At 45.8% G+C, this 14815-nt stretch overlaps 2 protein-coding genes across 4 annotated transcripts; both read right to left on the minus strand.

Annotated features, from left to right (window-relative positions):
- Nucleotides 1–453: 453 nt before the first annotated feature.
- On the minus strand, nt 454–3753 carry LOC109775337 (protein HOTHEAD). Of its 2 annotated transcripts, XM_073508927.1 has the most exons (7): nt 3448–3753; nt 2708–3355; nt 2170–2588; nt 1510–2075; nt 1282–1312; nt 1138–1198; nt 454–733 (listed from the first exon to the last, which is right to left on the minus strand). In XM_073508927.1, exons 1-7 carry the CDS (start codon nt 3686–3688, stop codon nt 546–548), a joined length of 2154 nt encoding a protein of 717 aa, XP_073365028.1. In that variant the 5' UTR covers nt 3689–3753; the 3' UTR covers nt 454–545. The 2 variants fall into 2 exon arrangements, with proteins under 2 accessions (XP_073365028.1, XP_020189678.1); XM_020334089.4 differs by lacking the exon at nt 454–733 and having other exon boundaries at nt 1060–1312; nt 3448–3742.
- A 363-nt stretch (nt 3754–4116) lies between these two features.
- Nucleotides 4117–11385, minus strand: LOC109775336 (SPX domain-containing membrane protein OsI_17046). 2 transcript variants are annotated; one of them, XR_012203173.1, is made up of 12 exons: nt 11021–11268; nt 10760–10928; nt 8958–9032; nt 8100–8220; nt 7635–7946; nt 7427–7534; nt 6883–7337; nt 6428–6744; nt 6089–6261; nt 5153–5769; nt 4768–5062; nt 4117–4662 (listed from the first exon to the last, which is right to left on the minus strand). XR_012203173.1 is itself a non-coding variant. In XM_020334088.4 (12 exons), exons 3-12 carry the CDS (start codon nt 9008–9010, stop codon nt 4424–4426), a joined length of 2103 nt encoding a protein of 700 aa, XP_020189677.1. In that variant the 5' UTR covers nt 9011–9032; nt 10760–10928; nt 11021–11385; the 3' UTR covers nt 4117–4423. The 2 variants fall into 2 exon arrangements, 1 of the variants encoding a protein (XP_020189677.1); XM_020334088.4 differs by having other exon boundaries at nt 4768–4901; nt 5579–5769; nt 11021–11385.
- Nucleotides 11386–14815: the final 3430 nt, after the last annotated feature.

Here is a 14815-nt window from a genome sequence, read left to right on the forward strand (position 1 = left end):
AACGGCCTTGGTGTAAAATTACATGTGTACCGTGCTTATCGTAAAAAAAAAAACAGTTCTCGTTTTTTTAAAAGGACACGACACCAATCCAACTAGCTATAGCTTCTCTTATCTCCACTATTTCCTTCCCTCGAACATTGTCTCCACTATTGGGAACCACGAAAAGGTTCTTGTCGTCACAAAGAAGCTGCAATATCTGTTTCTTTCAGCATTTCGGCGTGCTGTTTTCTTCTGCACCTCCCGGCTGATGCTCCGTGTTCTTCCCTTTTTCTTACAGAAGAGTAGCAGTGAGCAACAAATATGCAGACATTCAGTAAGATACCATTACCTTTCACATGCGGGAACACAAGCAAGCAAGCAGTCCAATCAATTTACAGAGATCAAAGACCATTGCACCACTCACCGGTGCCACACTGCAGTCAGTGAGAGGCTGAAAGCAGTGTAGCTGAAGGCCCGAAGCTGTCAACGCCGATGCACACAATCCCTGAACCTTAAGCTATTTCCAGTTACAGGGCAACTCTCCTTTGGCAGAGCGCTGAATGGAGCTACATGGCCTCACACGCTCCCTGCCAATAAAGAGGAGCCCTGAAACTGGACTGCTTAGTTAGACATCTCACTACTGAATCTTGATTGTTCAGAGAGCTTCGGGCCTTCTTCTTCTTCTTCTTCTTCTTCTTCTTCTTCTTCTTCTTCTTCTTCTTCCTCCTTGCCTTGACCTTGCTGCTCTCCCTCTCTGCCGCATCACGGGATTTATAGGGGGCAGAAATCCAGCTGGGGAGGCATATACGTGCTAGATTTTCAAAGGGTTTTAAACCATGGATATCCTCTTGGCATCCAACATCTCCCTTTCCCTTTTACGTTCTTGGTTGTGCCCTCTAAAAAGCTCAGTCCCCACTACGGGATTCTTCTTTCATTTTCGAGACCCATCTTTGGGGGGTTGGAGTTGACACTTTGCTGTTTTTCTTTGGTCAGAAAACTGAGAAGAGATGGGTGAGTAGATGACGTTTCTGAACGAGATTTGACCAAAAGTAAGTCAGTAGCAAACACTTCTGCACAAGATTTCTTCTCAAACACAAATTTAATTTTTCTTCGGACAATACAGATTTTGTGTTGATTACGGTACAAACGAACACGCACTTCCAATAATGACGCGCAACTCATTCCAATTGAATTCTAGTCCGTGACAATAGTTCACATACTGCAATAACAAATGCATAATGTGCCTGCCAATCTTCATCGAGTGGATTACAGTTTTCTCCTCCTTAATCCTTCAGCACGCACCCTCTCGTCTCGCATCTTAACCCCCATATACCTGTCAAGTTAAAGACATGATCATTATTTTTTATTAAGAGAGAAAGGGAGATTGATAGGATCCGACCTAAAAATGCAACCATTGAGACCGAATCAGTACCCACTAGGAGCCTAGGACCTTGGCTAAAAAGTGCTAAACATTTAGGGATGGTCACCCAAAATGACATGTACCCCAAAGGAGCAAAAATGGGCGATTACCTGCCGAGCATCATCACGGTGGCCTGCGGGTTGGTTCCCGGCGAGGCGTTGAACGTGGAGCCGTCGATGACGCGCAGCGCGTCGACGCCGAGCACCCGGTACTCGGCGTCGACGACCCTGCCGACCTGGCAGCCGCCGTGGTAGTGCCAGATGGTCATGACGGTGTCCTTGCAGAACTGCTCCAGAGACTTGGAGTCGTTGTCGTGCCGAGGCAGCAGGTTGACGGGGAACTCCGCCGTGATGTTGAGCAGCTCCTCCAAGGAGAAGTAGGGGTACGTGAAGTTCTGGAAGGATTTGGACTGGATGACGCGCTCGATGAGCGTCAACCCCTCCACGCAGCGCCGGAGGTCCTCCGGGTGCGAGAAGTAGTTGAACGTCACCGCCGGGTTGTCGTCTGGGTTGAGGTTCCGCAGCTCGAGGTGGCCCGTGGACGCCGGCCCAAGGACCTTCTCCAGGATGAAGCCGCCGCGGAACACCGAGTCGTCGAGCTGGCTCATCGCCTCCGTCGCGCGCGCGATGGCCTCCGGCGTGCGCTGCTTCGGGGGCACCGTGGCCAGCTGCCCAGTCTGAAAGAACAACATGCAAGCTGGGATCACAGTGTTCTGTTCCACTGACCGTTTGGCAAGTTGTCAGTGTCACTCGCAATGTATACGTACGTACCTGTGGAGAGAACATGCCGAAGTTGCGGGGCGGCCGGCGGTTGCCGCCGGAGCCCTGGTGGCGCGGGTTGGCCCAGTTGGAGCCGCTGGCGCCCTCGATGTAGCTGCCGAAGTGGGTGATGCCGACGACCTGGATGAGGGAGACCTCGACGGGGGAAGGCGACGGCACGAAGATGGCGTTCATGGGGTTGTCGGCCATGCCCTGGCCGACCGCCGACTGGTTCAGCACGAGGGTGATGTTGAAGGAGCGCAGGTGGTCCGCGGGGCCGACGCCGCTGAGCATCAGCAGCTGCGGGCTGCCCATGGCGCCCGCGGAGAGGATGATCTCGTTGCGGCGGCCGGTGTTGAGGTAGGCCTTGTGCATCCGCCCCCTGGAGTCGTGGAACACCACGCCGTGCGCCACCGACCGTGCCCGGCGCCCTGGCGCGCAACAAGCGCGGGTGACGAAATGTCAGTTCGGTCGGCACGCAAAAATGCCGCGTGCATGCATGTCGCCTGGCCGTAAACACAAAACGAACTTTGACTGATAGAGCTCTGACCTCCGACATTGAAGAGGATCTTGGCCACTCTGGCCCGGAGCAGCAGGTCGATGCCCTCGGGGCGCGCGTACCGCAGCAGGTCGGCGGCCGTGTGGCGCCGCCCCTTGTCGTCGAAGATGGAGCCGCCGACCTTGGTGCCGTCGATGTGGTCAAACGTGAAGCCGTTGTCCGGCGCGACGCCGACCTCCATGAGCCCCCTCTGCAGCGCGGCCTGCCAGGGGCCGAGCTCCGGGTGGAACGCCACCACGTCCTCCACCCACCGGTACGCCGCCTTGGCCGCCTCGAGGTCCCACCCGACGTCCAGCACGTACTCGTCGCTGGCGCGCGTGTAGAAGCCGGCGTTGATGCAGCTGCCGCCGCCCAGCACCCGCGGGCGCGAGTTGATGACGCCGTCCTCGGACACGAACCGCTGCGCCGGCGACCCCGCGGACGTGTCGGCGAGCGTGGCCGTGAAGTGGGTCATGTTCTCCACCCGCTGGTCCCCATACGGCGACCCGCCGCGCTCCAGTAGGAGCACGCGGAAGCGCTGCGACAGCGTGGCGGCGAGCGGGCACCCCGCCGTGCCGCCGCCCACGATGATGTAGTCGTAGTACGACACCGCCGGCGCCCGCGTCGCGTCCCTGGCGAACGTGTAGTTCACGGCTCGCGCTGTTTTTGTTTCACGACATCAATGCACACGCTCATCAATCGGTAACACAATGGCATAATGCAAGATGGACACGGAGAGCTAAACCAGTCACCTTGTGGCGAGCAGCACAGGATCGCGCAGATGATCACCAGTGCTCTTGCGAACGGCTGGTCGGAAGCCATGGCGAGTACGTACGTGCCAAGATGCAAGCCGACCGTGACGAGGTTGGACTGAGAGTGCTGTGGTGGAGCTTGGTTCTTGTGTGACCAACCCGTAGGATACCATGCGCCCTTTATATCGCCGTGCTCCGGTAAATCGCCCGACGACCCGGCATGCACACTTGTTGCACACATGCGACCATACGTGTGCTAGGGTACAGCAGGCCGCAGTGAGCATGCCATGAGCGTGGTAAAGAAGCGGTAGGAAAAGGACTCAACCACCGGAGCAACCAGTGAGCTCATCTCCGTGGCCGTGCGGAGCGGCCGTGTCAAAGGTGACGCGCCCTCTTCCCTGTTTGGTCGCGACCTACCGCCGGGCCGGGGCGAGTCAGCGGGTGAGGATTTGGCATGGCCCAGCTAAACGGTTGACGCATGCCCATCTGGCGCGCTCGAAACGGCCCGGCCCAGCGAGGTTTCTTTAACACGCCCCAGCGCCTGCATTTGGCGCCCCGCGTGGAGTTAGATCATCTACCCCGGGAGCCGGGCGTTGGGAGCTCAGTATTAAAGCCTCAGGATTGCTTAGAGGAGTACAGAAATACCTTGTCACTTTAAATTTGTCAGTGTGCGCCAGAAATCATATCCATGCTGCATTTCCAACACACACTAAATGCATCTGAATTCGCAGGTTCAGGGATACAAATAAAAAAGCAACTTAATTTACATCTGTTCGATGCATGCACTACCGCACTACGACGCCTTTTTCTTACATGGACGTGCAACAGATCAACATTTACACAGTTTATTGAAGTTGATGAAGTCTACAAACAAATATCGCCACTACTTGAACTACCCAGCCCAATGTGGGCAGGAACCATTTTCACTGCCTGTACATTCTTCAGAGAGTAGAAAAGGTTGTACTGATCAGCCTCCTCAGTAGAGGGTGTTGTATGTGCAGAATGTTGCGACGATGGAGACGATGGTGATCACGAGAGGCGGCAGCAGGGTGACGTTGAGGAGCATGTCCGTGCCTAGGTAGCCCGCTGCGGTGATTGTCGCGTCCGCGACCACACGGGCCAGCGTCCCGGCCTCCGTTGAGAGGAGGCCGCCGTTGTAGGTCCCTCGCGACAGCCTCGATGACATGACCCGCGAAAGCAGGGACAGGTTTACTCCTGCATTTGATCGTGAGCAATGTAGAGGTTGTTTCAGATATAATATCGCATGTGCTGCTGAGCTGAATGATTCTCGGATTAGACGATTAGTTATGGTGTACATACCTTCAAGCACCTCTGCGAATACGAACGTGATGAGAGCCGAAGAGACGTACTGTGGAATGGAGTAGTGAGGTGTGTAACGGAAGCTCATGATAATGCCAATCAGAACCATGATTTCAGATGCCAACAGAATTTGCCTGCGAAAGAGGACTTTTTATCATTAAAATCTTCAAAATGGGTAAAAGGTAGCCTAAAAAGACAAATATTTAGGAACGGAGGGAGTAAAAGGAAGCCTAAAAATAATTCTGATTTTATTTGTAACATACAGTTTTCCAAAAAGGAGGGTAATCCCCGGTCTCTGCATCGAGCAATGCACACAGTCATTTTTTTGTAACATACATAGTCGTGTGTTCCACCCATATGTAATGCGGAAAATATAAAATCGGACCTCCCAAATGTTTGAAAAATGCCTTCTTTAGAGCACCAATTTTGTCTTTTTTCGTCCAGAACACAAGGAATGTCAATTCTTCACGAAACATCACACATGGGTAGAAGACACTTATTATGTTTGTTACCAAAAAAAAAAACAGATTGTTCCTGGATTTTTTTCTCGTTTTTTTGCAATTTACTATTCATCTGGGTGCATGTGTACCCAGGTTCACCGAGTCTGCTCTGGTGGCTTCACCCAATTGTATCTCAATATGACAGTGTAAGAGCAATAGGACATTGCATTTGTGTTCTATTGTGTCTTTCAACAACTAGGCTATATTACATCAGCCTAATCGTATTGCATGGTTCAATGAAGGCAAGAAAAGCAATATGATTAGTATGATGCTTCTAGAAACGATAAGGATGTTATGTTAAGAGAAGTTACCTGTCCTCAAACCAATTCGTAACGTAGCTCCCAACAATGGCATTTACTGGAAGAACAGTCAACCCAAGAATCGCTAAAAAGATGGCCACAGCACTTGTATCCCAGTTAAAATAGTATGTGGTGACAACACTTGATTCGGAGAGCAAAATTTCCATCGCATACTTGAGCATAAAGTATATCAATAGTTGGACCTGAGAAATGACCGTTCATGCGAAGTTATTCAAGGAAGATAACAGAAGACAATAGTGTCAGTAGATAAAGTAAACCTAGACATGAACATATAGTTTTAGTAGTGAGGTATGGTGTCTTTTTAATTGTTTGTCGATGCCAACGTACCTTCTAGTGATTAGAATAAAATTATTTTAAATTTATTGTTAATTCAAGACATCATACCTCACGTCATGGAGTTCAGAATTTTTTGTATGAATGGAACTATAGAGATAATGTGTTTCCTTTTTGGCATGCTTGAATTCAGGGAAAATAAAAGAGTAGTTAGGGGGAAAAACAAACCTTCACAGAGGGTGTCAGCAATTTATATGCTGAAGCAAAGGATGTTGCTGGCTCATGGGAACTTTTAGCATCTTCATCATCATTATCCTCCGAATTATCATCCAACCTCTCTTCTGAACCTAGAAGCAGAGGTTGTGCTAGACCTTCCTCCAAATTAGCACTTTCTTGATGACCTATTTTCACAAGAAGCAAACTTCGTGTTGGAACAATTTCTGGCAATGTTATCGTACAAGGATGAATTCCAGCGTAGTTTATGTTTTCAAACAGAACATTTTGTTCTTCCAAAAAATATAACATTTGCACTAGCAAAGCTACTACTACTGTGGGCTGAGAGCTTACCAGATTCAGAAGGCTGCGATGTTCTGGCCGCAGCCTCGGCTGCAGCCTTAGCGAAGTGTTCCGGCTCTTTGAATGAAAACCATAGCCACACCAAGTAAAGAAGCCAAGCAATGGACATGACCCATCCAGGCAATGTGCTCTGGTTAAAAGTCAGCGAGTATATCGTAAATTTTGTCTGAAGAAAACCAGCAAGGCCAGGGCCACATGCCATTCCAAGAGCACTAGCACTGACGAACCCCGCAGAGGCTTGGAGCCTGATCTTGAGAGGCACGCAGTCACTGATATACCTACGGTTCACAGCTCTTGCAGAACCCAACCTGTTGTCAGTATGACAAAAGGAGCTAGTTCAGAAAATCTCAAATCATAAAGAATAGTGACATGTGGTCTGATCGAGAAACTAAAAACGAAATCATAACGGTAAATTTGTCGAAGAGAGAGAAAAAAAATCTGCATACCCGCATAGTATCCGGCCAATCAGGAGAACTGTCAGGGAGTTCAGGTCATATGCCAATGCATACAGCAGGTTCCCAGAGAAAAGCATAATGCTGCTGAACACTAGAGGTCTGAAGTATGACCTATTCGACCAGGCACTGAAATAAACTGAAGAGAACACCTGAGCGACCGCCATCGATCCAATGATTATGCCACAAACTGTGGCGGCAGCTCCAAGGCTCACTGAGTAGTCGTCTGCGGTCGGGACGATGATATATGTGTTCACCATGTAAAGAAATGTGTTCACTAGGTTAAGCATCAGGGACATGAAATGGTAGCTCTCATCATCGACATTATCCTCCGATCCACTGGGTGTGTCGTCTTGGACGATAAGTGCGTGTTGTCCCAAGTATTGCATAAAACTTGTCGCGTGTGTGAGTTTCTGTACTGCATGGTTTACCTGGTCTATGATAGGGTCCTGAATATTGGAGAAAAGAATCGCATCACACTTTTAAAACCGTACAGCAAATAGAACTAAAAGAGAGTGGAACTGTTGAAATACATTACCTGCAGTACAACTGATGGATTATCATATATGGATAAAAAGCTTCCTCGATGCTCATGTTCCAGATATGCAAGGTTGCGTGATAAAGCACCTGCAACGGCTACAATTCCCTGTATCAATAGAAGCGCATGATAAGTTGCAGAAATGCTGATTAGCTGCTGGAAAAGAAGAAGAAAAACCTGTTGCCAATCTAAGATGCCAGAAAATTACCACTTGCTTAAAGACTTGCTGAAGCTGCGAATAAGGATGGTTTGAACGAGTGGTGACATAATAATCTGTAAACTTATAGCCAAACCGCTTATCAAATTTCTTCAGTATCTTCCTTAGACCGGTAGCATTCATGTCAACAAAGCGGAGAAGCTTTACGAGATCTCTTCCAACTTCTCTGTAATCCTCACGAAGTTGGAAAACTCTTGATGTATCAACCTGTTGCATAATAGCAGCACGCTGTGCTCCCAATTCCTCGATCCTTCTAGAGAGGTGGCCTTGTTGTTGCAGCAGAAAGAGCACGATCCTTTCAATCTGAATTTGGCAACACCAAAGAACTTTAGCTAATCACGATATATGCCATTTCAAGATACTAAGCTCGTGCTGTAGGGAACGATTGACCAAATGGACAAGTAGCTTGAAAATTTGTATGTATGATCATTTCAAGAGAAACCACTCTATGCATACCTGATCATCAAGAATCCTCGAGAACTCCTTAAGAACTTGCTCACAATCTTTGCCACCAATTTGGGTCTGTTGAACGTATTGCTTTAACAATTTCTTCATCAATTTGTAATTAATATAGTACCTAACAACAAAAGGACAAAATGACTCATAAGGTAACTATAGGAAATTAGTTAAACTTGTGAAGAAAATTGTCCTTTGTCCTGTGAGTCATTTTTTTTAAATGAAAGGTAGATCACATTCTACTTTATATATTCAAAACAGGCCGGGGCCCAGAGACCAGAGGCTGTGAGTCATTTCTTCATCAATTTCTGTCTAACTATTGTGCACTGTACCTTGGTCACAGGGTACATTGCACAATAGTTAGACAGCAATTGATGAAATGAAACGCAAAGGCCTTTTGCGTTTTCTCGAAAAATATTGTGCACTGTACCCAACGACATGTCCAGATCAGCGTGTCACATTACTCTGACGTGTGGGACCGACCTATCATGACCACCTCAACTTGTACAATGTGGTTCAAACTTGAACATGGATTTATGAGTACAAAAATAAGGTTTAAAGTGTCCAAAATAATTTAATCATGGTTAAAAGTGTCACAGACGCATGGCTCAAACTATCTCTCAAACAGGCTTTCGGCCCCTTTATAAATAAAGGCACAAACGGCCGAACCGAGACAAAGTGGTGAGGAAACCCTCAACAAAGCAGGCCAGAAGAAAAATATTTTTTTCTCATGGCTCAAACTAGAAAGAAATATTTTTTAAAAGAGTAATATAATCAATTTGGTATTAAAATGCAAAAAGTCTTCTCTTCCTCTCATATAAGGGAAAAAAACTTTTCAGGACTTCAAGATAGACATACCCTTTCCATTCTTCTACTTGATCTGCCATCAACTTCTTCCCAAAGTTCACCATCTTGCTGTTTCAGTACCAGAATCTAAAACAGAGGATAAATAATTAGATGATATGGCACATAAAAAAACCATCACAAATGCAGCATGAATTAGACAGCAATTGTATTACATAATCAGGTTTAGGGAATTATTTTTCAAATTATTTTTATATCTAGTAAATTAATTTACTTGTTGCTATCAAATGGATCATTGACTTGCAGTCTAACGTAGGAAAGAGGGAAAGATAGTGATGTACAAGTAAGAGGTATTAGCCGCCCCCTAAATAAGGAATACTATGATTTAGCCAATAAACAGTCAGCATTAATCAAACCAAAACTAGATAGAAATTATTTATTACACTCTACCCGTTTCCTGTATATACAAAATAAATTTAGGGAACCGTCCACTCCATAAGAGATACTAAATCATTCACCATGACAATTTTGCCATTCACAATGCAAGGGTCGATTCACGGCACACAATGAGTACTTTTTAACAGTAGATCTCAAGGAGAACAAAGCTTTTGCGGAAAAAAAGGAGAACAAAGAACTAGAGAAAAAAACTAGTACTGCATGTTAGGAGGATCGCACAGGTTAATTGTGGTGTCGAGAACGATTGATGAGTCACTGGAGGGGTAAATGTTAGTCTGCTGTAGAATTCAGTCATAAACGTGCTAAATATCTGTCTGTCGCATGACTTATCATTGATTGCACCTACATCAAACCAGTATTAAGTATTAACAGAGCGCAATTGGACAAAATTAATCTATGGTCCGAAGTTGGGACGGATCTGCCAGGGATAATATTAACACCTCAACATCGGCAGCCATCGATTGGTTGCCGGATGAGAAAACTAATCTCCAAGGTTGATACGCCAGGTAGCAACAAAACCCAGAACCTGCATGTGTCGTGGCGACAAAAATGACGGGCCTCCTTGGTCAGAGGAGCTCATTTGTTGAGATACGGAATCAATCATGTCATGGGGCACCCAGAGTACTTCAACAACTTCTCTTTCACCTTGTCTTTGTAAGAAGTCTTATTATATTTTACTCTTAAAGTAAAATACAGAGTCCTTTCACTTGTCCAATTTGTCTTGCAGTGGTTGTTTTCTGGACGAAATCTTACAGCGGTTGTTGAAGCAGAGCCGCGAAGGTCAAAATTGCTGCCTTTCCTTACGTTGTTACCTTGTGTTATAAGTTTGTTGGTACAATGAAAGTTGAAGTTCGCCATGATGGGAAGGGAGAAAGAAAATCTTCTTGAGGACCGAAAGGTCGACTCAAAGAAAACCATGGAATGTACAGGATGAACTGGGATGAGCACACATACATCAATCAAATCTTTCATCCAAAGTTGTATGCATCAAACTAGTTTGAACACCCCACTCCTACTTCGCCGGAAAGGAAAAACATCTGGCTCTCTTGTTAGGAGCATGGAGTACCGACTACCAACCAAAAGGAAGAATAATAATTGGAGAAGCAAGCAACATGCACCTAAGCCGCACCTGGACACAAACACATGCACCTAGCAACTGGACCGATCTACTTTCACAGGACACTTCTCTGTAGATATCCTAACGAACTCACATGTTGAATGAGGAGACCACCGGACAGTGCACAATAATGAAATCTAAGGATCTATGGAGAAGCAAGAGAAACAGCACTTGTGAGGTGGAATGAAGCATTTTGCGATGCCAAAATTCGTAAAAAGAAACACGCACTCTGTAAAAAAATGTCGCAGAGTTATACGCAGGCAAACTCAGAGAAGGAACTCACCTTGGCCCAAGCTTAACCGTGACCAATGGCCAAGGGAGCAGGCGAATTCGAAGCTCGGTCGATCCCTGGTTCTCCTTCTTGGTTTTCTTTCTCCGCGGGCAACTCTGAATTCTCCCCGGGTAGTTAGATGAACATCAGCAAACCTGGCCGAACCGAACCGCACCAGTTCCTGCAGCACCGGCGAATCAGTTTACGGCCGAAGCATTGACAAAATCGATCAGCCACGCAGGGTGTGCAGAGATTGGATAGTTAGTTGCTCACACATATGGACGACACTCAGCGCGGGGGCACGCAGGCAGGTCAGGTGTACTCGACCGGAAGCGTGCGATGGCAGGCAGGTCAGGAGAAGGAACGAGAGAGGGAGAGAGACGAGAGGTGTGGGGCGGCCCAGGGGGTATATATAGGAGCAGCGCGCGGCGTGGGAGAAGAAGAGAAGAAGAAGACGGCAGATTGGATTGGGAGGGGAGGGAGAGGAGAGGAGGGCGGAAGCGCGAGGTGTCTCCGGGTTGTGGCGGAGACGGCGCTGCCACTTTGGCTGCTGACTAGCCTGCGCTCCGCGTGTTGCGGCTGCGGACGTCGAGGATCACATCTGGACTCTCCGTTGTGGCCAGGATTTACCCGCTTTCGTTCTCTTTTCCTTCCTCGCTTTTTTTTCCGGCAATCCGAGCGGCCTGCACGATTCATCCGAACCCACCGTCGATCGCGACGGGTTCAATCCAACGGCGCATGTTTTCCCTATATATTTTCCTCTTGGCTGAGTATATATATAACTGATTTGCATTTTTTTTGATCTAATAACTGATTTGCATCTTTATTATCCATCACGCCTACGCGATGACTGTCGCACCCACTGCTTGCCCCGCCGTTCCATCGGCACATATTGAGATGACCTTCTTACTAAAGGGTATTAATATCAAGATGGTGCATAGTATTGTGCATCCACACACAAAGATCTCCCTTGACCATATGGAAAGGGCAACTGATGTAAACCGAACCTCGATGGCGAGATCCGATCCGTTGTTGCGGCCCGACCTTTCACGACACTCCACCACCAGCAGTAGCAACATCTCGCCCGCGCACGCGATGTACACGAAGTAGAGGGTTTGAACCTTGCGGCCCAGCACGAGAAAACCAATCTCGACGAAGGTACTCACGCGCAAAACAATTTCCACGAAGAGAAATCGCAACACAGAGGTTTTCTAAAGATCCCTCCAAAACTTGATACGGGTGTCTAGTGTCTATTTCATATAAAAATAACCTGCCTTTACAAATGACTCAATTGGCTTTCTATAATAGCCACATATCATAACTAGCTTGGAAAGCAAGCACTTGGTACGTACTTTAAATAAAAGGTAACACCTGGGCATAAGATAAACCGACTAGATCTATCTATAGGAAAACAAAAACTACTAGTTTGAGGCATGCGTTGCACTAGTGCTGGTGGGCCCCACCCAACATCCTTCAAGCTGAATCGTTTCCTAAACAGAATCCTCACGTTGATCTTTTCCTTGTTGGGCAGGAAAAGAAACATCAATAATTTTCTTGTTTTAATAATCTTGACGGAGCAAGTAACCTTGGCAAGCAAACACACAAGATCAAACCTAGACTCCTTGAACCCCCCTTCAAAACGTGGCTTACCAAAATAATTAGAATATTCTTTTTCCTGATTTCCGTCAGATGCATGCACGTCCATCCCAGTAGCAATTATCATCTCAATTTAAACATGTCTCTCATCTTTTCCTACGCACTGCAACACATCATCGTGCATTAACTTAACTTCTACAAGTGGTTGTTCATCTCCGGAACTTAGGCGTGGTTGCTCCAGTGTATATGCAGTGTATTTTCGGACAACACCAACTTCAGGCGAAACAACAATATTGGTATTTAAATTATGTGCGGTCGTATCAGCAACTTAAGATGGTTTATGTCTGAGTTACATAAATTGCTTAGAGACGAAGAATTAAAATGAAGGCAAAGATCTAAAGAAACAGATTTGAAGGGAGGGGTGTGTGTGGAAATACTAGATATTTCCAAGTGGGAAGCTAGTGGTAGGAAGAAGAAGAATCTCATCTCATCTTTGATGAATGATGGAGATCAAATCAATGTTGAACATGGATTAGTGCCTCATATTACGAATTTTTGCAAACAACTATTTGGGCCTGTTGATGTCACATTTATTAAATTAGATGGAATTCACTGCTCTCATTTCAGTGAGGAAGATAGGGATGCTTACTGAACCCTTTACTTTGGAGGAAATCAAGGCAGCTCTCTGGGAAACGAAACATAATAAAGTTGTTGGCTCTCATGGTTTACCAATAGAATTTTAGCAGGTTTTTTGGGAGACCATGAAGGATTATCTGAAAGAGTTGTTTGATGCTTTTCAAGTTGAAAAGCTTGATATATAGAGATTAAACCATGGGATTATCACTGTAATTGCAAAGGTGCCTGATGCTGATAGGATTAAAAAAAGACCAATTTGTTTGTTAAATGTCAGCTACATGACAATAACCAAAGTTTTAGCTGATAGATTGGGACTGGTTATTAGTTGTGTTGTTAGTGATACCCAAACTGTCTTTATAAAAGGCAGATATATCATGGAGGGTGTGATGGTGCTTCATAAGATCATAAATGAGTTGCATCACCAATCAATATGGGTTCTTATTGAAAATTGACTTTGAAACAGCCTATGCCGTGATTAAATGGTCGTTTCTTTACCAAATGATACAGAAAAAGGATTTTGTGATACTTGGTGTGGTTGGGTGACGAAAAGTGTTAGGGGAGGCAAGGTTGCTATCAAAGTGAATGATCATGTGGGGCCTTATTTCTCTACTCACAAAGGAGTGAGAGAAGTAAGGTTGGATCTTGTCCATTGAAGACAGAGTTACTTTGATGATATGGGCATAGCACCATTGACCGATAATTCTATTAAAGTTGAGTCAGTTAATGAGTCAAGCCTTGAAAACGTTGTGGAAAATAATGCCATGCATGCGACCAGATTTCGCCGAGGAAACGATGGTCGTGTGCGACAACTTTGTGGACCGAGAATTAATTTTGTAACCGGCAGACCAGCGGCCAATTATATGATGCGTGCTTTGGATTCAAGAGATGGTATTGACAAATTGGTGTATTGTCCTAAACGCATGGAATCTAGAGGTGCACGATCAGGCTTGATCAAAGAAAAGACAGGAAAAAAAAGTCACGTACACATAAAATGCCAAGAGATCATATTAGTTTCCAAACTAAAAGGAAATCAGAACGGCATCAATTTATTCCGGCGCACAAGAAAATACAAGAGGCAAAGGAGGAGCCTGCACTAGCTACGGTGGATCCTAATTTTCGTACCCCTCCATGTAATGTAAACTTGTGATACGCAGAGTCCTAGAGTTAATTTGTTAGGGAGTGCGGCGAATCTGCACCCGGGCTCACTGCACCCACGCTAACGAAAAAAATCAAAACAAATACAAAAAATTCAAAAAATTCCAATTTTTTTTTGTGTGGTAGATAATTAGATGCGTGAGGTTCGCTGAAAAATTCAACTCGTTTGGACATTTGAGCAAGTCTGTGCAAAAAAGACAAAATCGGGGTCTGTAAAAAAGTTTACTGTTCATGAACTGTTTTGACCCGATTTGTCTTTTTTGCCGAGACCTACTCAAATATCCAAATGAGTTGAAATTTGGTGCGGACCTCATGCATCAAATTATCTACCACACAAAAAAAATTCGAATTTTTTGAATTTTTCTAGTATTTGTTTTGAATTTTTTACTAACCAGGAGCAGCTGAGCCCGGGCTCCAGGATGAATTATCGTTTGTTAGGATTCTTTATTTCATTTTGTGTGTACGCCCTAGCTAGCTGGCTAGCATGGTACGTAAGTCATTTTCTCTTTTCCAAGTTAGGATTTGTTTTTTTTATGGTTAGCACATCGTAAGATGGATGGAGTTTTAAGTTTCTAGATAGACTTGGAGTTGCGTAGGTGTGGCATATAAAAGCCAGGCTATGGCCGTGTAAACAGATCAGTTTTGAGTTTTATTTTCGAGTATGAGATATACAGAAAAACG

This window comes from Aegilops tauschii, chromosome 2, assembly GCF_002575655.3.
Source record: "Aegilops tauschii subsp. strangulata cultivar AL8/78 chromosome 2, Aet v6.0, whole genome shotgun sequence".
In the NCBI taxonomy this organism is placed as follows: Eukaryota; Viridiplantae; Streptophyta; class Magnoliopsida; order Poales; family Poaceae; genus Aegilops; species Aegilops tauschii.

What these genes read in the sequence shown, in the direction of transcription:
- LOC109775336 (XM_020334088.4), bottom strand. Translation starts at nt 9,010, where the DNA reads ATGGTGAACTTTGGGAAGAAGTTGATGGCAGATCAAGTAGAAGAATGG. An exon ending in TGCTGACACCCTCTGTGAAG is followed by an intron (nt 5,770 to 6,088) that starts GTTTGTTTTTCC and finishes GTCATTTCTCAG; the next exon opens with GTCCAACTATTGATATACTT. An exon ending in ACGAATTGGTTTGAGGACAG is followed by an intron (nt 4,902 to 5,578) that starts GTAACTTCTCTT and finishes CCTCTTTCGCAG; the next exon opens with GCAAATTCTGTTGGCATCTG.
- LOC109775337 (XM_073508927.1), bottom strand. Translation starts at nt 3,688, where the DNA reads ATGTGTGCAACAAGTGTGCATGCCGGGTCGTCGGGCGATTTACCGGAG. An exon ending in GATCCTCTTCAATGTCGGAG is followed by an intron (nt 2,589 to 2,707) that starts GTCAGAGCTCTA and finishes GTTGCGCGCCAG; the next exon opens with GGCGCCGGGCACGGTCGGTG. An exon ending in ACCGTGATGATGCTCGGCAG is followed by an intron (nt 1,313 to 1,509) that starts GTAATCGCCCAT and finishes TTAACTTGACAG; the next exon opens with GTATATGGGGGTTAAGATGC.